This window comes from Mustela nigripes, chromosome 4 (assembly GCF_022355385.1).
Source record: "Mustela nigripes isolate SB6536 chromosome 4, MUSNIG.SB6536, whole genome shotgun sequence".
NCBI lineage: Eukaryota > Metazoa > Chordata > Mammalia > Carnivora > Mustelidae > Mustela > Mustela nigripes.
Genome location: NC_081560.1, coordinates 87,226,862 through 87,250,285, shown reverse-complemented (window position 1 = coordinate 87,250,285; position 23,424 = coordinate 87,226,862). Strand labels below are relative to the sequence as shown.

Here is a 23,424-nt window from a genome sequence, read left to right as displayed (position 1 = left end):
GCCTTTAAAATCCGTATCTCCTAGTGCATTTAAGTGTTTGATTTACAACACTGTTTCACATAAAATTTGTATGTAAAAGAGAAGTATTCTTGTATATCTTTCAAATCTTAAAAACTCAATTATAAACAACAAATAATCATATAGACTGAGAATGTTCTCAGTCTATACCAATGTATTTCTACACCTCAGGGAAGCAATGGTCACATCAAATCCCCATCAAAATCACAAACCACAGAAGAGGGCTCCAGAGCCATTCACTTTCACAAGAAAGTGAACGTTTTAAAGTAGGGCACATCTAACATCCTCTAATAAAGAGGAAGGGATTTTTGCCTGTGATCACCAATGGTCTTTTCAGGTTCTACCAATTATGTCACAAGGAGTTAGGAAAGGTCCTGGACTCAAAAGGATTCCTTAGAATCTTATGCAATCAGAGTCATCCATCTAAACTGCTGTAGTTTATCTTTGAAGTAGACTATTGTAGGAGTGTCAGCAAGACAGAGATGGGTAAGAGACTGAGGAATACATCTGCTTTTTGCTGTATTTTATTATAGTTCAAAAGTTTATCATTAGTCATTGTTCAGTCACACTACACTTTTAAATGTATTAAAATGCACTCAGGAAGGCAAAATATATATGAACACAGATAGCATCTTGGTAAAATAGCCCCAAAACCCCAATTCATAACTATAGATAACTGATAAAATAAAGAAATATACCTCTTAAAGAAATATCCATTTGCTTCAAACTGTTCTCTTAGCATAAACTTCCCTCTGTACTCAATGATAAGTGCATCAGGAGGCAAATCTTTTGCAGATTTCAGAATTTTCTTATTTTTTTGTATATGGCTCTAAAACCAGAGAAATGTTGAGATTAATTAAACCTGATTGCTTTCAAGCTAACTACTCAAGATATGCATTAGAAAACGGTTTTGTTTCATAATTTTTTTTGGCAAATGAAATATTTACCTCCACAGGAGGCTTGAAGAGCAAATTGTTGGTATTCAAATCTGATTTATTTATTTCTTTTTTGTCATTTCCATTGCCTAATCTCAGAGCTATTCTTTGTGCCTCCCTCTGAACACCCTCACTATACTGGTTACTGTTTGCCTCTTCATAGCGATCCATCCACGCTTTGATTTTTGTCTCCCATCCAAAATTTGAACCATCAGATGAAGGATCGATCTCTGGAGCTGACCCCTGAAATCACAGCAAACAAAGCATTAATATCTGGACTTCCAAGTATTTATATACACACACTCAAATAAATGATCATCTATGTAAAAGAATGTAATATAAAGTAGAGACAATGATAGGCTTTCAGAGGTTCTAGGGAAAAACAGACCATAAATGAGCAGCCTACTACATCTTCATACTGCATGCCAGACAGGTAAGGACTTAGAAAACTAAAGGAGACCAAGTTATGTTGGACTAGCAAAAATTCAGCCTTCACTGACACCACTGTAGCCCAAAGGGCGTCATTAATAAAACTGCAAACACTCCAAACTTGGGAGTCACTGCTAGCTATTGGTTAAAAAAAGGACAGCATGGGGCTGACTAAGCCTGTGTAGCTCAGGGTCCAACTCTTAAGTGTCCAACTCTTGACTGTGGCTCAAGTCATGATCTCAAGGCTGAGACAGAGACTCAAATCAGCCCTGAGCTGGGTGTGGATTCTGCTTAAGATGCTTAAGATTGGAGCACCTGGGTGGCTCAGTCATTAAGCGTCTGCCTGCCTTCGACTCAGGTCATGATCCCAAGGTCCTGGGATGGAGCCCCACATCAGGCTCCCTGCTCCTCCCTTTCCCACTGCCCCTGCTTGTGTTCCCTCTCTCATTGTCATTCTCTGTCAATAAATAAATAAAATCTTAAAAAAAAAAAAAAGGATGCTTAAGATTCTTTCTCCCTCACCTCTCCCTCTGCCCCTCTAACACTGCTCTCTTGGGAGCTCTTTAAAAAAAATAAATAAATAAAAGAACATGCACTATTTTATTAGAGACTGTCAGTATCTACCTTGTATTCATAGTTTTGACAGACTACAATTTTGACATGTTTTATTTAAAAATACATGTTGATATCTTAATTTAGTGTAATTTCAAGATCTATAATCAACTGTCCACGTGATAAATTTGACATAAGGAACAAAATATCTCACAGAATGTGAAATGACCAAAATGGTCCATAGCCTAAATTCAAGGGTCACAGTGACAGCAAGGACCTTTGCTCATCTATACCTCCTACTAAAAACCCAAAAGATAAGAATGCTTAGTGCAAAGTACAGAAAGTCATAGCCTCTCTTAATCTGTTACAGAGCAAAAAGTGTGGGGCACTTGGCTGGCTCCGTTGAAAGAGCATGCAACTCTTGGTCTTGGAGTGGTAAGTTTGAGCCTCATGCTGGGTGTAGAGATTAACTTAAAATTTAAAAAAATCTTACTGGACACCTGGGTGACTCAGTTGGTTTAAGTGGCTGCCTTAGGCTCAGGTCATGATCCCAGGATCCTAGGACTGAGCCCTGCATCAGGCTCCCTGCTTGGCAGAAAGCCTGCTTCTTCCTCTCCCTCTGCCTGCTGCTCTGATTACTTGTACTCTCTCTGTCAAATAAATAAATAAAATCTTCAAAAAATAAAAATTTTTAAAATCTAAAAAAAAAAAAGAACAAAAGGGGACTCTTTTCTTGCTGGAATGCAACTTACAGACAGGCATAATTACCACACATTTTGAAAATATATTAAAAGGTGGAATCCCACAATAAGGTTTTTTTTTTAAGATTTCATTTATTTATTTGACAGTGACAGAGAGAGCAAACACAAGGGAGAGCGTGAAGCAGGCTCCCCACTGAGCAGGGAGCCCAACGTGGGGCTCGATCCCAGGACCCTGGGATCATGATTTGAGCCAAAGACAGATGTTTAACGACTGAGCTAGCCAGACACCCCTTCCAGAATGATTTTTTTTTTTAAGATTTTATTTATTTGACAGAGAGAGATCACAAGTGGTGGGGGGAAGCAGTCTCCCCGCTGAGCAGAAAGCCCGATGCAGGACTTGATCCCAGGACCCTGAGATCATGACCTGAGCCGAAGGCAGAGGCTTAGCCCACTGGGCCACCCAGGCGTCTCCAGAATGATTCTTATTTGCAATCTTGGGAAGAAAGTCAATCAATGCAGATAACAAAAACTTTTGTTTCATTAGCATAATTCAGATTGTAAATGATTTTAACACATGACATTTCAATTTTTTGTAAATGCTATTCATCAATTTTGTTCTACAACACTGAACACCTTGATGAGAAAAAATTATTTCCTATGGTAAGTGCTGTGAAGTGTGTAAACCTGGCGATTCACAGACCTGTACCCCTGGGGCTAATAATACATTATATGTTTATAAAAGAAAAGAAAAACACAGAAAAAAAATAGAAGCTTTTTTGGTTTCCTCAATAATTTTTTCAGTACACAGAGGCCCTGAGACAAAATTGTTTAAGAACTGTCGCTTTAGGAAGGCATTTATTTTCTCAGTTGGTGTGAGATGTACTAATAATAAAGATTGTTACTATCTGTTGGGAAAAAAAAAAAAAGTTTATCTCTAAAGTATGTACAACCTACATAACTAAAATTTTAAAATCACATGTAGAATTAATAAAAGCTCTTATATATCCTGTTAGCCAGGTACACATGTACAGTCAACACTAAAGTTTACCATTTGTCCACCTTCCATATAGGTAATTTTTATTACAAAAAGTATCATTCTTTCCTACAATGAAACAAACTATAGTAAGTTGTTCAACTACTTGACAGAGTGTGTTTATTTTTACCAACTGATATTTTATGTAATTATATATTCCACATTATGACCACCTTTTAACAGATTTTTACACAAATATGAAATACTACATATTAAGGCTTTCATCAGCATTATTAAAGAAATCTAGTAATATCTCAGCTTTTATTTTTTTGTTAATTTTACTTTTTACTTTCTAAAGATTTTATTTATTTATTTGACAGACAGAGATCACAAGTAGGCAGAGAGGCAGGCAGGGGCGGGGGCGGGGTGCAGGGGAACCAGGCTCCCTCCTGAGCAGAGAGCCGGATGCAGGGCTCAATCCCAGTACCCTGGGATCATGACCTGAGCTGAAGGCAGAGGCTTTAACCCACTGAGCCACCCAGGTGCCCCAAGAAATCTAATAAATTTTAAAGATTTTTTTCTTTCTCTTTTACCACCCCCGACCCCAATCAAGCCTTCTACTGACCTGGTATATATCTGATGCAGTAAATTCTTCTATATCTCTTCAACCTATAAATACTACAGAATTACTAACTGGAATTGCTGTATCTTAAAGAAGGTATCTTTGACTTAAGTAAAAAATATCTTTAGGGGCACCTGGGTGGCTCAGTGGGTTAAGCATCTGCCATCGGCTCAGGTCATGATCTCAGGGTCCTGGATAGAGTCCTGCATCAGGCTCTCTGCTCAGCAGGGAGCATGCTTCCCCCCTCTCTGCCTGCCTCTCTACCTACTTGTGATCTCTCCCTCTCTCTCTCTCTGCTCTGTCAAATAAATAAAATCTTCTAAAATATATGTATATATCTTTAAAGATTCACAAAGATTATTAAAATTTCACTTTCTTAGTCACTTCTTTACATAATAAATGAAAATATTTTACTTAAGTAAAAGATACCCCATCTTCAATAAACCTATTGGGATGACTACTGGATAAATTGGAAAAGGAAACTACAAAGTATTGAGTTTCTACTGGGTAAATCCAAAAACCTTTTCAGACTGTACGTTATGTCAGAGAATATCCCATAAACTCAAGTTTAATATATATATAGTAAGTATAAAAGTACAAACATATACTTTAACACAGAAAGAACATTTTTGGGCTTATAGTCTGTTGAGTGTCACGATGTATTAACTTTCTTGAGAAAGAACTACAAAAGTATGTAGTAATCATCACTGCACAGGTGTTAAATGATTTGTTTTCCAGGGAATGTGGAATAATGAGTAACTATTATGCTTTACACAATGGTCACAACAAATATACTGTAACATGCTCCCTATTTTACTATCTGACAACTTGAGAAACCCATTATTCTTTAACCATATAACCTAGAAAGCTATCGACATACTATATAGCTGACCTCTGTTATCCAACACCTATCTTTTGGTGGGGAGGCAGAGCTAAAGAGCCTTGCCTCTCTCAGCAATCTGGCCATCTACAAAATTGAGGATGTATTCTAATTAATTCAAGGTACAGGTGACTACTTTGTACTTCAATGGTGATTTTATAACAACTTACTTAATTAAATCACTAGAATCCCAACTATGCAAAATATACAAATTTTCAAATTCTCAATGTGATTTTGCATTCATATGTCCAGTATATGAAGTGGTACTGGGAGGCATGGAATGCAATAACTGAAATTCATATTACCCCAAATTTTGATATTAGGTATTACTTACATACCACTTCCTTTTGCTTAATATTTTAACATTGTGAGTAAACTCCAAGAGTGGCATATTAATCAAAATAGGATTTTCTATGGTACACTTCTGATAAAGATATAATAAGCAATAAATGATACACAATGAAGAGAACATAAAGATTATGGACAATCACTTAATAAGCTCCTGAAAAACTGACAGTTGGTACTAAGGACTTAAATTTAATGTATTTACCTTAACTCTTGATGACTTCCTAGATCCTTCGCGAAAAGCCTGAAATAACATTAAATTCTGAGTGAGTTTTTCTTTAAACTGAATATAATATTTAAGAATCAATCAGTTCACTAAAGTCATCTACTAGAATATTATTCTATTATTAACAATAGAATGCAGACAGGGCGCCTGGGTGGCTCAGTCAGTTAAGTGTCTGTCTTCAGCTAAGGTCATGATCCCAGGGTTCTGGGATCACCCCATCAGGCTTCCTGTTCAGTGGGAAGTCTGCTTCTCCCTCTCCCTCTGCCCCTCCCTTCTACTTCTGCACTCATGCATGCTCTCTCTCTCTCTCCCCACCCCACCCTCAAATAAAATAAAATTAAAAAAATAAGAGTGCAAACTTTGTATACCTGAAACTAAAATATATTCAAATTAAAAAAAATAAGAATGTAGATTATGTAAGAACATAAGAATATGTATGTGATACTGCCCAAAAAACCCTCACGTTTTCTGTGTGCTCAATTATTACAACCATGGAAAAATATCTGATTAAAATTGAAAGGGTATTAAAAATAATACAATAATTTTATTGAAGTCATGAGTTTTGGGAGTGATAAAATAATGTTACTACTTTAATTCTCTAAGTCAACTAGTAAGTGATTTGAATTTGTTGTTTTATTTAAGAAATATACACTGTGGTAAAAGAGAGCTGTATTTATTCAATAAATATTTAGTGACAGCTCACTAATCTGCTGGGTCCTGAAAGGTATTTAACATTTATCTTCATCATCAGTCCACCCCAAAAGTCTCTAGGGGGACTAACAAACATAAACCGAGAGTAAGCAATATAGACCCAAATATATTTAAGTGTCAAGTCTGTGTGTAGACTACATGTTAGAAGCAAGCAAGATTTACTAACAACAAAAACAAGGCAATGAACCTTCATGGGAAACATGGGAAAAGAGCTAGGTAGACTTTAGAGAATGGATGTACTCAGAGAGATGAACTGAAAGGAACCCAATCCTAGTTCCTTATATGAGGGGCACCTGGGTGGCTCAGGTCATAATCTCAGGATCCTGGGGTCAAGCCACCCCCTGTCCCCCGGGGGGTCTGGTACTCCTTCTCCTTCTGTATACCCCTTGTGCTCTCACTCTCTCTCAGATGAATAAAATCTTCTAAAAAATTATAAAAAAATATGAAAGAAGGCATTAAATGGGAAAAATATGCCACAGTCAAGGAAAAATGAATATATGCACTTGTACCTACTGAAGAGTATGAAATAAAATTGGCTAAAATTAAAAATTAGACCTTGGAAACCTTATTTTAAAAAGTCCGATTTTATGATTCTGACTCAAATACAGTTATGCTTTTCTTTACGGTAGAGGAATCAAAATTCTTCTAAGCAGAGAAGAGATGTAAGAGCAATATTCACAGGAGATATTGCAAAGCAGAAAGATAAAGTTGGAGAAATTAAATATGGTAAATTATTACTGCAATACGAGGTGATGAAGGCTTAGATGAGTTTGCAGAAGCAAAAGAAAGAAAAATAAAAAAGTAAGAGACACTCCAAAGGAAAAAATTAACAGTGCTTTTGAAAATCAATCTGAATGTCCAAAAGTAAAGATGACTTAAAGATTTTTGAGGCTGGGGGCACCTGGGTGGCATTTCTATGACTAGTTTCACTAGTGATGATGGCAAATCACTATGCAAACATTCTTCTCTATTACGCTCCAATCTTTTAAACATATTAAAATTTTAAAACGAGTTTTAAAAAGCTTAAGATTCTAACACCGTTTCTGGCTACCATCCAATACTCATCTGCCTTTCCTGTAAAACTCAGCTCCCACCAATTTCCATCTATACATCTTAAGAAAGAAAAACATACCTTTTTACACTTTGAAATACTTTGGTCTTTCTCCCCACTTTTTTTCCTTCGTTTATCATTAACCTTGGAAACTCTCGAAGCAGTTAGAGTAATCGATGTTGGGGTGTGCTGAAATGCAGTATATAATTCCACAGGAACTTCATCCCCACTCTCAGTTGCACTGGTATCACCATCTTCCAAGGCAAAACAGAAACTATTGTACTTGTAATACTATTTCAAACAAAACAAAAAACAAACTACATGGCATTCTATGTGGCAAACTGTTATATCTCCATCTGTCTGAAGAATAAACATTTTTTCTTACTTCCTCACCTCAACGACACTTCAAATGCAAACTACAAGTACCATTTCTTACACACTGAACTAGATACAAAAGTTTGACATTACACAGACATAGTGTGACTGTGGGAAAGCAGCACTTGCATAAACTGCAAGGAAATTCACAATTCCCTATGAAGGGGAATTTAGTCATATCTAGCAAAATTCTACATTTATTACCCTTTCATCCAGTAATCCCATTTCTAGTATGTATTCAAAGATAAAGTGAACGAAACCCCCCCCCCCAAAAAAAAAACCCTTATCCAGGAGAGTTTCATTGAAGGTACTACTTGTAATAACATAAACAAAAAATAAAAAAATACTGGAAACATCCTAAATGTCCATCAAACAGGAAGAGTTCAATTAACTATGATTATTCAAAACCATTTGTACTAGTATTGTTTTAAGCCAAAATCAAAGTTATATTGTAGTTACACTTCTAAAATCTATTCTTAAAAATGAAAAACTACTACTCCATTATGATAAACTAACGGATCACCATCTCTCTGAAGAGCAAACATATTTTAATACTTCTTTAAACCAATATAACTTTGTAGAAAAACATGGATGATTTATAATTTTTATTTTCCTCTACTTCCTACGTTTTCTAAAATAAGTACATTCTTATTCTATAATCTGTTAAAAAAAGAATATTTAAAATCTCTACCTGATTGTAAGTCATATACACAATCAACATTCACTGCTAAGGTGTTTACATCTGGCTAAAATACGCAGGCCACCCAATTCTCTTGCTCATACTGATCTTCATTTAGTATAGATTCTTTTCACCTACCTGACATATTCTCCCTTTTCCGGCGTTGTAGTAGCACTGCCCTCTCTTTATCCAAACTCCTGTATTAAAATATTAATGATTATTTATCAAACTTTCATGAATTTAGGTGTAAGCAGCTTGGTTTTAAACGTGATAAACTTTACAATTTCTCTAATATGTTTTTACTGAAAAATGAAAAGTATAAAATATTATGTATTATCCCTTGCCTTAGTTAGATCTTATCCAGCGTAATCAGCAGCAGATGCCAGTTAAGTGACTCTACTGTACTTCTAAGAAAAAAACCTTTTACTTAGGAAACAGCAAAAAGTCTGTTAAAAAAAGGATGCTATTTCATGAAAAAGATGGGGTTATCTTGAAGGGATGGAAAGAAATCAATCAACCTCAACATACCTCTATAAAGTGACCTTATGCACATATTTTTAAGAGAAAAAAATGAAATGTGGCAAAAACTATAGTATACTATCACTTACCTAAGTAAGGTAAGAAATACAAGTATGTATGTATATATCTGTTTCTAATAAGGAAACAATGGAAAGAATAATCCATTTTTTATCCTACTTCAGGGGTGGAAGGACATAATCACATTAGCATATAGTCATAAAAATAAAGTACAAAACAATCCTAAAAATAAAAAGTAACTAGATTATTCATATATTTCTGACAGGAATATAAAATGGTACAACTGATCCACAAAATAGTTGGGCAATTTTGTGTAAAACTAAACATGCTACTACCATGTGACTGAACAACTGCACTTTCAGGCATTTATCCCAGAGAAAACAAACTTAACACTCACACCAAAACCTGTACACAAATGTTCACAGCCACTTTATCTGTAATAGCCCAAAAGTGGAAAAGACCCAAATGTCCAATGGGTAGGTGGTTACTGTACATATATATCACAGAACACTACTCCGCAATAAGAACGAACAAAATACTAGTAACATGCAACGAATTAGCTGGCTCTCCCGAGAATTACGCTGAGTAAAAAAAGCCAATCCCAAAGGTCACATACTGTATGATTCCATTTATATAACATCTTTGAAATGACAAAATTATAGCCATGGATTACAGATTACAGCAGTGGAGTTGCCAAAGGTCAGGTATGAGACGGGTGGGAGAAGTGGGAGGTGGTGTGGCTGTAAAATGCAACATTAGGGATCCTTTCCATGGAAATGTTTTGTTTCTTGACTGTATCAATGTCAATATCCTAACCGTAATACTGTATTAATAGTTTTGCAACATGTCACCACAGGGGCAACTGGGTGAAGTATATACAGAATTTCTGTATTATTTCATAACTGTATATGAATCTGTAATTAACTCAAAATAAAACGTTTTATTTTAAAAAATCCACCAAAAATAAAATAACATCAACATAGTGTGTATTCAGCTGGTATTATAATCACAGTGAAATCCTTTTAAGGGACTTTAAACACAATAACTATACATTCCTTGTGGCATATAACTTAAGAAAAAAAGTTCTGAACTCTTTTATATAGGGGCAGCACCTGGCTGGCTCAGCAGTGGAGCATGCAACTCTTGATTTCAGGGTCATGAATTTGAGCCACAATTTGGGTGTAGAATTCACATAATAAATAAATAAATAAATGGATGAATGAATAAATAAATAAATAAACTGTTTTACGTAATCATATGGTTGGGTGCTAGTGTTGGTATTGTTACTCTGAGACCACTGTATTTTTCTATGAAATGAAGCAACTAAGAAATTGGTGAGATTCTAATTACATTACTGTCTATACTGCTGGGAACTAGGATGTAAAAATGGGATAAAGAAACGGCTAAATGAAAACTTTATATTCCTAAATTTAAACTGCAATTATCTGTATAAACTCATGTACTTTATCTTAAAAATAACACACAAAACGTATTTCCTAGCTTTGTCTAAAACAACAAAGACCTAGGAACATGACCAATCCGGTAGGAAGGAGCATGACTAGCTCTCAGATTCTACAACTGAAAACCAATTCTCAAGTTAGAGGCACAAGAGTATAAAATAAGCTCAAGACGACTTCTTACACCAGAAAGCATAAAACCTATCAAGTACCAGTAGGTTACGGTCATAAGGGCTCAAGAGCAAACTTGATGAGGTTCCCAATGACCAAAACTGGACAAAATTTGAGTATCAATAAGAATAATAACTGCAACAGACTGATATCCAAGATGTTTAAATCCCTGAATTCATAATGATACTTAAATTTCTTTTCAGTATTCTGAACACTAGTAAATAAAAGGTCAGAATCAACAAGCATTTATCCTGCCTTTCCTTACCGAAATACAGTTGACTCTTGAACAACATGAAGAGTTAGGGTCACCAACCCCCCCTCCCCATGCAATCAGGTATCTGCATATAACGTTTGATTTTCCAAAAACTTAAACTACTGAAAGCCTACTATTGAATGTCAGCCTACTGATAACATAAACTGTTGATTAACACATATTTGGTATATGCATTATACATTCTTACAGTAGAAGTGCACCAGAGAAAAGAAAATGTAATTAAGAGGGGGCAGCTGGGTGGCTCAGTCAGTTGAGCATCTTGTCTTCCGCTCAGGTCATGATCCTAGGGTCCTGGGATTAAGCCCCACATTTGAATCTGCTGGCTCCCTGCTCAGCAGGGAGTCTGCTTCTCCCTCTTCATCTGCCTCTCTCCCCAACACCTCGTGCCCTCTCTTTCTCTCTCAAATAAGTAAAATTTAATTTAAAAAAGAAAATGTGATTAAGGAAGTCATAAAAATCATTTACTTATTGTATTGAAAAAAATTCACATTAAAAAAAGAAAAAATCCACATTTAAGTGGATCTGCACAGATCACAACTATGCTGTTCAAGGGTCAACTGTATTTCTTCAGAGAACTGAACAGTTAATATGGGAGAGTTTGTTTCTATAGAACTATTCCAGCTAGTAAGTTATAAGCAATAAGATTAACATGGCACTAACTTGCAACCCCTATTAATGGATCTAAATAAGGACTATCAATCAGTATGTCCTATCACAGAGACAACCAGATATTATGTGCTATCTGACAGAACAGAGTCCATGAAAAATCCTCCTCTCAGCACTCCCCAAAAAATCAAACCTACAATCCCATCACACACTTGTTTACAGAAATACAAAGGACATAGAAGCTGGTTATTATCATGATAATGCAATCAGCAAACAAATCAGAACAAACAATTCAGTTCCTTAAAAGGGAGACCAGAGTTGGTGGGGTGATGAAAGGAGGTTTGTATTACCAGAGTCTTAAGAGACAGATGTGTATCAACCAATCAGTATTTTAACCGTGGCTGAATGATAATAAATTTTATTGCATGTATCATAATGGTTTGGGGTTGATTTTTTTAAAAATTCTTTTACAGATACATATTGAAAGACATATAAATATATATATATAGAAATACATAGGGATACATGTGTATGAAATACTATATCTGGGACTCCCATTAAAATGTGTGAAAGGGAGAAGATATATATATGACAGTATAAATGAAAAAGATTATTGAAAATTATTGAAGCAGGGTGGTGGAACAATGATTTTTTATGGAATACATGGATCTTGTAACTCTTGAACATAGTGCACTCCCGTGAAAAAAAGATGCCATCACTTAGAAGATGTGCTATTTTATGCACTATTAATAAATTTTAAAAAAAAATCCACAAAGTAAACTGTGGCATATTATCAATAGAAAGACTCTTTTAGAGATGTCAGAATTAAAAAAAAAAAAAAGAACATAAAAATGAAAAGTTTACCTTAGAATTGATGAAACACAGTAAAATCCATTAATTGTTTAATCCAGAATTCATACATAAACCTCTCTTAACGGAAGATTGCTTCAGTAAATTAACTGGCAATCTTGTAAGTATGCACAACTTACCTAGGCTGACAACGTTCACATAAGTATGTATCAGGAATATGCTGCCTGTCAATCCCCATGCAGTCAATATGTTGCCAAACACTTAAAGAAAAAGCAGAACATATAAAATGTTAACAGAATATTCTTAATTTAAGATGTGATTGTCTATTTAACTATCACTTCATAAGCACCCACTTTGAGTTTAGCACTGTAAAAGGTGCTGTGAGGAATTCATAGAAATATGTCCTTGGGGAGATAAAACTAAGATGCAAAGACAAGACGACAAATATAGGATTTTATATATATATATATATATATATATATATATATATATATATATTTATTTCTAAAGCAAATATAACTTTTAATGTGAAAGGTAGTATACATTATAAATATTCTCAAAAGTCACAGCATGAAGATGTCCACACTATTTGAAGTTAATGGGAAAATAACCCTGGTGAATAATGGACTTGAATTAAAACCTCATCTGGGAGATTAGAAAGAAAAGGTGTCATTATAGTAACTTTTCTCAAGTAGACAGATATAAGGAGCAACAGCCAGCAGGCAGTTATCTATATGAAGGGGGATTTTCATTCTGAGACATAAAGGGGGTAGAACCGGATTAGTAAAGTGTAGTCAGATTACACAGGACTCAAAATTCAGGATGTGTACATATCTCCTCTGACAGGCACGAGGTAACACTAGAGGTGCTTTGGTGGTATACAGTTAATTCAAAGAAGTTAGGAAACCCAAAGTAGAAAAACCAACTAAGACAATTTTCCAACATTCCAAAACTTAAAGAAGGACAGAACTAGAAAGCAGCAGAGAAGATAAGTTAAAGAATCCAAGATACATTCCATAAGGATAGGGATTAAACCTATTCTGTCCTCAAATTATTTTTATAGAATACATGGATCACTTTGAGGCAATCTCTCAATTTGCTACTATTACTTATTTTGTTGCCAGGACTTTAATTGGCCCAAAGCTGATAGATAGATAGACAGACAGATAGATCTTAATTACTCTTTATATAATAATTAGCCATTTCAAATATATCCCTAATGAGTTAACTATAGTATGCTTTCCACTTCTAAACTGGGAAAGCTGGGAAAAGACCTGGTAGGAAGTGGAAGGTAACAAAATATAAGATGTGGGGGGGAAAGTGAGAAATAAAAGCAGAGCACCTGACAAGGCAGGTTAGAATAACAAACTGAATTAAATTTGGTAAGTAATAATGTCATGCAGATAAAAGTAGAAACAAAACTAGAAAATGCAATAAATGATCTGAGCTCTAGATGTCAAACTTGAAAGAGGAGTATAGGCTGGAGGTACATGGACATACACAGAGGCAATACAGAACAAAAAGAGGAAAAAAGGTAAAGCCTTGCAAATATACTACGGATTAAGCAGTAGAAAAATAGAACAACAAGAACAACAAAAAAAACCCAGATTCATAAAAGAGAGCAGTTGCTGAGAAGCAAATACCTTGAACAATCCAAAAACTGAACCGGTCCTTCAAGAATTTGCAGACAGGTATAAATCCTAAGGACTATTTCACTATTTTCTAATTGAGATAATTCTATATTATATCTAGATCATTGTAATGAAATCGAAAGAAAACACTGCATTAAAATGAAAACACTGCCAAATGGTATGTAATTTATCACATTAGATAAGATCAGCTAAGAGAAAGCTATTATTACATGATCAGTTAAAATATGAACTAAAATTTCCTAATTATTTAAAAAATAATGAAGAAAACAAGTTATCATTGAAGTTATTTTTTTAGTTTTTAAATTTACCTCCTGAATAAATTTACTGAGGTGACTATTCATACTAATGATATGTGTCACAGGTAATAAGTATTTATTTTAAAATTTTAAAAGGTATCACAATAATTTTATTAAAATTAATTCAAAATATCACATCTTTACACAAAAATGCCGAATTTCACTCTCCAGTTAAGACTAATTCCTTCCTTCTGGCAAAAGTAAATCAACTTTTTAAAATATAACCCTATATGCATGTTTTTATCAATAACTTCCAACTCCTAATCATGTAATAGATGGGAAGAATATTACAAATAATGCAAAGTAATTTATATTTGGCTTTAAGATGTATTTTTACACTCATACTCAAATATGGGTATATGCTATACTATTTCAAATCAAATAATGAAGCATTGCCACAAACATCTGACCTAGGAAATTGTGTAAAGCCACCGAAGTATCTTACCCCCTACAGTACACTGCTTAAATCCTCTCTGCTTCCCACTCTGTACAAGGGATGGACTCAGTAACTTTCAGGCTGAAATCCTACAGTTCCCTCTCCATCTTCCCCAACTCCCTCCCCTGCAAAACAAATCAAAAAACAAAACAAAACAGAAAAAAAAAAAAAACAAAAACAAAAAATGAAAACAAAACCCCACTTTCTGTCCCAATCACACCTTCTCTAGGGGAGGAGGCCTTTCTTGGTGGTTGAACCAGGGTTGGGGGAGGGGAGACTGTGGTTCTGGTTCAAGGAGACTCCAGAGGGCTGCAAGGTTCAAGTCAAAAGGAGGTGAGAGAGTGAGGTCAAACAAACATCAATCAAAATGTGTAATTCCCCCAAACTGGAAAATCACAGTTGACTATACAGCACAAATAATTCCAAAGGAAATTCAGAGGGCTCATTTTTCTATCTTGTCTACCATTATATGCAGTTGTATTATTATTGGATGAGCAAAAAGAGAGATGGGATCCTACACGAATGACGTTCAGAACCAACTGCCTATTACTCAGTTAATAAGGAGGATTTCTAACAAACTCTAATAGAGCTTCGTTCCCATAAGAAATCTTTCTAGCAAAACACACTGCATTGATAGTAGCAATGCATCAAAAAAAATGTGGACACCAATTCCTTTAAAAGTGACTTTATCTTTTCCAAGAATAACAATCAAAGGTTAGCAACATTCAAGAAGAGTAAACGAACAGCGTAAGGTATTTTACCTGCATTTGTCACAACAGATCATATATCCATCATCATGTGTAAAACCACATATGCACCTGGTTACATCAGTACCGTAACTGCCATCCTCAGATGTGCTGATTGTTGTAGCACTGGAAGTTTCATCAAAGTTAGGAGTGGCAAATATGCCTACTTCATTTTTGCTAATAAGAACTGATGGAGGAGGGGAAGCCGGAGGTGTTGGAGGAGGACGAGCACCATAATTATGGTCCTGGATAATTGAACACAAATACAGCACAATATAATTCCAACAACAGTATGAACTTAGATAAAAATCAATCCTTAATTTGAATATTCAAGAAATATGAAATTGACCCATTTCTTCCCTAATACCTTTAAAATAATGACTTGTGAAGCTAGAAATTAAACCATACTAGTAAGAGAAAATGTCTACCCAACCTCAGTCACCTGCACAGGGACTGGACTTCCCTCAAACTCCATGCCCTCACCTCCCTAATCAAAAGATATCCTCAAAATCTTTTGGTTAAAGAGCTCCGCTTTCAAGATAGAAGCAGGTATAAGATGTGAAGATAGGGGTTAAAAACAAAACAACAAAAAAAAACCCACAAAAAAATCTTGGGAATGTGGAGACATTCTTAAAGAATAACAAAAACAACTAATAAAGACATATTATCCCTATATAGATTTTTTAAAATTTGGTGTTTATTCTGGTCCCAGAGGTAAAAATCCGTCATAACTGTACCTGGATAGTATCACAAATGTGTCCAGTTCTCTGTTACAATCTAACTTGTACCTAGCTATGCAACAAGTGAATGAGTTTAGATAAGCCTTCATTTTTTCAGCTATGAAATGGGGACAAAAATTATGCCCATCTGATGAAGCTGGTTTGGAAGATTAAATGAGATAATATATGTAAAAATGTTTAAAGTCTGGCACAAAAGTGCTCAATAAGTAGCAATTATGTAATTTATTATAAAATTACTATATAATTTAGAATCAACAGTAGATAGTAAATACAACCCTATGTTTTTTTTTATAGAGAAGGTAAAGAATTATAACACTAAACTATTAATAGCATAAAATGCATAATAACAGGAGTAAGATTAATAATAAAACTTCTAGGGAATGCCTCCTTTAGAATTTTAATCCCTCAATATAGTGAGAGTAATAAAGTTAAACTATAAATTACATACCTAATTATTTAGATAATATAAAGCAAGTATTTTTTCTAAATATTGTTTTAGGCACAATACCACATCTTCTTTCAACATCTAGATATAAAATAACCTTTGAGAGAAATGTTGGACACTTACCGCATAGGGCAAACCGATGTAACTGTGTGAATGATGCGAGCTGCTGGTATATAACTGGTGGGGATAACTGTTGGATTTCTCAACTACCACAGGGCTAGCTTCTACGGATTCTGGTCTGGAGGGGGAAGAGTTGCATTAAAGAGAATTCCACTCATTTTTGTTCTGTTCATGCATTTAAAATTCTAAGCATTTATTTCATATAACTTGTTTCTACACAAATGTCATTATTTCTATACAAATGTTTTTTCACAGTAGGTAGACACCCTGTGGACAAGATACATCCTATATATCCTATCTAGATTCTGTGTCCTAACAACAAAACTTTTAAGTAAAATAGTATCTTGCCTCCAAGTTCAAATATAGTTGCCCTCTCACTAAGAAAAATTATCAGGGGTGCCTGGGTGGCTCAGTGGGTTAAGCCGCTGCTTTCGGCTCAGGTCATGATCTCAGGGTCCTGGGATGGAATCCCGCATCGGGCTCTCTGCTCAGCAGGGAGCCTTCTTCCTCCTCTCTCTCTCTCTGCCTGCCTCTCTGCCTACTTGTGATCTCTCTCTCTCTCTCTCTGTCAAATAAATAAATAAATAATCTAAAAAGAAAAAAGAAAAATTATCAGAGATTAAACATTCTTTAATATACTCAGTGGCACTGGGGACACTAAACACAGGGGAGGAGGAAAGTGGCAGAAACAATTTAAACAGGAGGAAGAACACACTGAATCTCCATGGAACCCAATGTCAATGTTAAGTACACATTTCAATGTTCAAAACTGTAGGTCTACGTTAGTGTGCCAAGATGTAACAAAGCTCTGGAAAATATCATTAAAGTTAATGAATAGTTAAGAATAAATAATAGTAAAATAATAGTAATTAATAAATAAGTAATAAATAAAGTTAAGAAATAGGAAACTTCACAATGAACCAAGGTTTGCTTATAAAAAAAATAGAAGCAGCAGGTAGAGTTATACTGATCAGCAGTTCTCACCTGTAATGGTTAGGTGATGATGACCTGACCATCAACTGATACAAATGGGACTAAATATGAGTAAGGAAGTAGGTAGTAAACCTACTTCTGAAGCCAATTCAGAATAAAATTACTTTCTGGCTTGCATACACAAAACATGACCTGTTTCTGCGCCTTTATTCTTACCGCAGCCATCAACTGAGAAGATTTTTTTCGTAACACTCCTTATCTTACCTCTCATTAAAAACTTGCCCTTAGAACTTAGTACTTTTGCACTCGTCGTGGTTTAATACTTCTTAATGTACTTACACCCTAGCTTCATATATCTATAGTCAACTGCTTCTTGATATACTGCTCCCCCCCACTCCCCTGTACAAAGTCTCAATTTAGCTCTAAGTGGCTGCTGTTGTTGAGATCTAGTATTACACAATCAGGAAAGAAAGGAAGCACAAACTGAAGTTGTCACATGGTTCTAGAGGAAAGAGCAGAAGAGCCTCCAAAAATGTTCTGAATACTTTGACAATCAATGCCTATGCTGTTATTTAAAAAATTGATTACTTTCTTTTAAAAAAGAAATTTTTAAATTTTAAAATCAACACATTCTCACTGCATAAAACTTAAATACATAAGAAAGTGAAAGATGTCTTCATCCAAATCTCAAACATACCCATGTTAAGAAGCCATGTAACTCCCTCTAAATTTTTCCTATCCATAAATAAATCTAAGAGCTGTTTATTTTTTCTTCATTTTTTAAACATACAATGTATTTTTTGTTTCAGGGGTACAGGTTTGTGATTCATTAGTCTTACACAATTCACAGCGCTCACCATAGCACAAACCCTCTTCAATGACCACCACCCAGCCACCAGAGCTGTTTATTTAAAAAACTGAGAATATACTGGGGCACCCAGGTGGCTTAGTCAGTTGGGCAGATGCCTTTGGCTCAGGTCATGATACCAGGGACCTGGGATGGAGCCCCGCATGGGCTCCTTGCTTGTCAGGAGCCTGGTTCTCCCCCTCCCTCTGCTTGCCACTCCCCCTGCTTGTTCCCTCTCTCTGTCAAATAAATAATTTTTTGAAAAAATTATAAAAAGTGAGAATATTCTCTATTTGCTTTTTCATAATCAGCTTTTTCCATCTGTCAATATCAATACTTATTACCTTATTTTTGCTAATAACTACTGACTTCAATATATAAGTGTACATAGTACTTAACAATTTCCCCATTCAGGAGAGGATGCCTGGGTGGTTCTGTCAGTTAAAGTGTCAGACTCAATTTTGGCTCAGGGCATGATCTAGGATTGTGCAATCCAGCCCCACATGGGCTCCATGCTCAGCACACCGGCCACTTGGGAGTCTCTCTCCCTTTCCATTTGTCCCTCCCCCCACTACACATCCTCTCTAAAAAGAAAGAAAACAGTGGCGCCTGGGTGGCTCAGTGGGTTAAAGCCTCTGCCTTAGGCTCAGGTCATGATTCCAGGGTCCTGGGATCGAGCCCCCATCAAGCTCTCTGCAAAGCAGCTCTCTGCTTCTTCCTCTCTCTCTCTGCCTGCCTCTCTGCCTACTTGTGATGTCTGTCAAATAAATAAATCTTAAAAACTAAATAAATAAGTAAAAAAAAAAAAGAAAACAATTTCCTTACTGGTGATATTCAGTTTTCATTGTTAAAGGCATCACTGCATTTGCATAATACATGGGAGTATTTCTACAATATGATCCCTGGGAGATAGAAATGCTCAACAGAAAGGTAAATGCATATAAAATGGATAGGTACTAGCAAACTGCCTTTGAGTGATTTACAATATCAATTGCTTTAAAATTCTTAAACAATTACACAGAAGGAAGAAGTCGGGGTGGCTCAGTCAGCAAAGCATCTGACTCTTGACTTCACCTGACTCGTGATCTCTGGGTCTCAGGATTGAGCCCCATGTTGGGTTCTATGCTAGCTAGGAGGCTGCTCATGGATTCTCCCCTCCTCTCTACCTATGCCCCTCCCATGGCCTGTGCTTGAGCATGCTGCCTCTTTCTCAAATAGATAAATAAATCTTTTTTTTTTAAATTATGATGGGGCACCTGGGTGCCTAAGTGGGTTAAAGCCTCTGACTTCGGACTCAGGTCATGACCCATGGTCCTGGAATCAAGCCCCGCATTGGGCTCTCTGCTCAGTGGGGAGCCTGCTTCCTCCCTCTCTCTCTCTCTCTGCCTGCCTCTCTGCCTACTTATGATCTCTGTCAAAAAAATAAAATCTTCAAAAATAAAAATAAAAAATAAAAAAAATTATGTTGAAGGAAGAAGTGAAATTTAGGGAATTCCTGATCTATAATACTATTATTAAGGCAACATGGAGGTATTCTGGCCAAAAGAGAAAGATTCAGACTTAAAGAATTAGATCAAACTCTAAATATACTACTAAGGAGTATAGCAAAAACTTCGGCATTTTGGAGTAGTTAATGGTTCAGTCTAAAATATTTTTCAGCACAAATGCAGTTAAGTTCAAGCATGTAAATAAGTCACAAATGCATAACCTCATGATTCAAATTACATCTGTACCACTATTATAGAAGAAAGCAGAAATTTTTTATCAAGATCCTCATTTCTACTAGAGGGTATTATGCTTAGCGAAATAAGTCAAGCGGAGAAAGACAACTATCATATGATCTCCCTGATATGAAGAAGTGGAGATGCAATGTGGGGGGGTTGGGGGGTAGGAAAAGAAAAAATGAAAGAAGGTGGGATTGGGAGGGAGACAAACCATAAAAGATTCAATCTCAAAAAACAGACTGAGGGTTGCTGGGGGTAGCGGGGACGGGAGAGGGTGGTGGGGATATGGACATTGGGGAGGGTATGTGCTATGATGAGTGCTGTGAAATGTGTAAATCTGGCGATTCACAAACCTGTACCCCTGGGGATAAAAATACACTGTATGTTTATTAAAAAATAAATAAATAAATTTAATTAAAAAAAAAAAAGATCCTCATTTCTAATGCTGCTGCTTATACCAAAAGTAATTTTAAGAAGGTGGTAATGGTCACTTTTTAAAAAATAATCTGGTTGATGGGGTGCCTGGGTGGCTCAGTCAGTTTAAGCATTTGCCTTCTGCTTGGGTCATGATCACAGGGTCCTGGGATCCAGCCCCAAATCAGGCTCCCTGCTCAGCAGGAGTCTGCTTCTCCCTCTGCCTGCCCCTCTCCCCCACTTACACATACTCTCTAATAAATAAAATCTTTTTAAAAACATTAAAGAAAAAATATTTTAAAGATTTTTCCTGACCCGTAAGATAGCATTTAAAAAAAGTCATACAACATATATCTTTAGAAATATTCTTTATGGGGCGCCTGGGTGGCTCAGTGGGTTAAAGCCTCTGCCTTCAGCTCAGGTCATGATCCCAGGGTCCTGGGATCGAGCCCCGCATCGCGCTCTCTGCTCAGCGGAGAGCCTGCTTCCTCCTCTCTCTCTGCCTGCCTCTCATCTACTTATAATCTCTGCCTATCAAATAAATAAATAAAATCTTTAAAAAAAAAAAAAAGAAATATTCTTTATAAGTTTCATGGTGCTAAATATCCTCAAAACTCTACATTTCCGTAACACTGTAAACATGAAAACAACTTTGTGACAAATACCAAAAGTCAAACATCTTTTGATCCAGTAATGCCATTTTCAGGAATTTATCCTAAGAAAGTAATTCCCACTAGATGAAGACCTGCAGATTTGAGATGTTTATTGTAATACTATTCATAAAACAATATGTAAGAGGAGAACTCATTTAAATATCCAGTCAAAAAATGACTAATTAGGGGCGCCTGGGTGGCTCAGTGGGTTAAGCCGCTGCCTTCAGCTCAGGTCATGATCTCAGGGTCCTGGGATCGAGTTCCGCATCGGGCTCTCTGCTCAGCAAGGAGCTTGCTTCCTCCTCTCTCTCTCTGCCTACTTGTGATCTCTCCCTGTCAAATAAATAAAATCTTAAAAAAAAAAAAAAAGACTAATTATATCCAAGCAAACCTACTATATTTATAGATGGGTAACACCTTGGCAGGAACTCCTAGTAACAAAAACCACTATACTGAGATTACAGAAGTTTTCCTCAAAATCTTCTGGACCATTTCATAAAGCTTTAATAAATTTCTAATGTAGAGCTAAAGGGATAATATGCAATAACAAATTTTTATGTGAATGGTTGCTATAGTGCTCTGTTTAGCCTATATACTTATATATATATCTACACACACACACACAAACACACATATAAATACGAATATAGAGATACCATTTATCATAAAGAAACATTAGCATACTTCTATACATAATTATGTATCAAAACATAAATCATGCTGCTTTTTTCATCCTATAGACCAATAGGATTTCACCTATATAATTTTGATGTCAGTTTTCAAGTAGTAAGATACTTACTTGTACTCACTCATATATGGCTTTGTATGTGTTTTTAAATCACTGAACCAATGATCACTATTAAAGAGATACTCTCTATCCATGGGAAACTTTCCAAAAGATAGTCACTTTCTAATCTGAGAATTCAGTGTTTAAAAAAATAACATGCAATTAAAGTATTCATAATACATGAGCACTAAGGGGGCACCTGGGTGGTTCAGCTGGTCGAGGGTCCAACTCTTGGTTTTGGCTCCAGACATGATCTTATAGGGTCATGAGATGGAGCCCCATGTTTGGTTCTGAGCACAGCAGGAAATGTGCTTTTTTTCTTCTCCCTCTGCCCCTACCCCTGTTCGCACATGCTCTAATAGATGAATCTTCAAAAATAAATATAGATACATGCAATAAGGTATGGCCAAATGGTCAAAACAGAATTTGTAATGAACTCTCCTTTTCAAAATTCTGAATTCTGTTTCCCACAAATTGAGGACATGAAATGCATATACAGAGTTTCTAATATGCAACTTGGCTCTAAAACCAAATTTTAAAATATGCTCTCTTAATCATCAAGACAGCATGGTACTGGCACAAAAACAAACACATAGATCAATAGAACAGAACAGAGAGCCCAGAAATAGACCCTCAACTCTATGGTCAACTAATCTTTGACAAAGCAGGAAAGACTGTCCAATGGAAAAAAGACAGCCTCTTTAATAAATGGTGTTGGGAAAATTATCTGGATAGCCACATGCAGAAAAATGAAATTGGACCATTTCCTTACACCACACACGAAAATAGACTCAAAAAATAATGAATACTGTTATGCTGAAAATAAATAAATTTAATTAAAAAAATAATAAAATAAATAAACAAAATATTTAAATAATAATAATTTTTTTTTTTTAAATGGATGAAGGACCTCAATGTGAGAAAAGAATCCATCAAAATCCTTGAGGAGAACACAGGCAGCAACCTCTTCGACCTCAGCCACAGCAACATCTTCCTAGGAACATTGCCAAAGGCAAGGAAGCAAGGGCAAAAATGAACTATTGGGACTCTATCAAGATCAAAAGCTTTTGCACGGCAAGGAAACAGTTAACAAAACCAAAAGACAACTGACAGAATGGGAGAAGATATTTGCAAACGACATACCAGATAAAGGGCTAGTGTCCAAAATCTATAAAGAACTTAGCAAGCTCAACACCCAAAGAACAAATAATCCAATCAAGAAATGGGCAGAGGACATGAACAGACATTTCTGCAAAGACATCCAGATGGCCAACAGACA

The 23,424-nt window shown here is 35.8% G+C and overlaps 1 protein-coding gene across 1 annotated transcript in view; it reads right to left on the bottom strand.

The window, feature by feature from the left end:
• KMT2E (lysine methyltransferase 2E (inactive)) overlaps positions 1-23,424 on the bottom strand; it is a 90,167-nt gene that overhangs the window by 25,859 nt on the left and 40,884 nt on the right. The window contains 8 exon segments of the mRNA XM_059397005.1: positions 717-847; positions 966-1,196; positions 5,661-5,699; positions 7,525-7,697; positions 8,636-8,694; positions 12,532-12,612; positions 15,498-15,727; positions 16,791-16,905. Of these exon segments, the coding sequence (XP_059252988.1) occupies positions 717-847; positions 966-1,196; positions 5,661-5,699; positions 7,525-7,697; positions 8,636-8,694; positions 12,532-12,612; positions 15,498-15,727; positions 16,791-16,905 (1,059 nt within the window).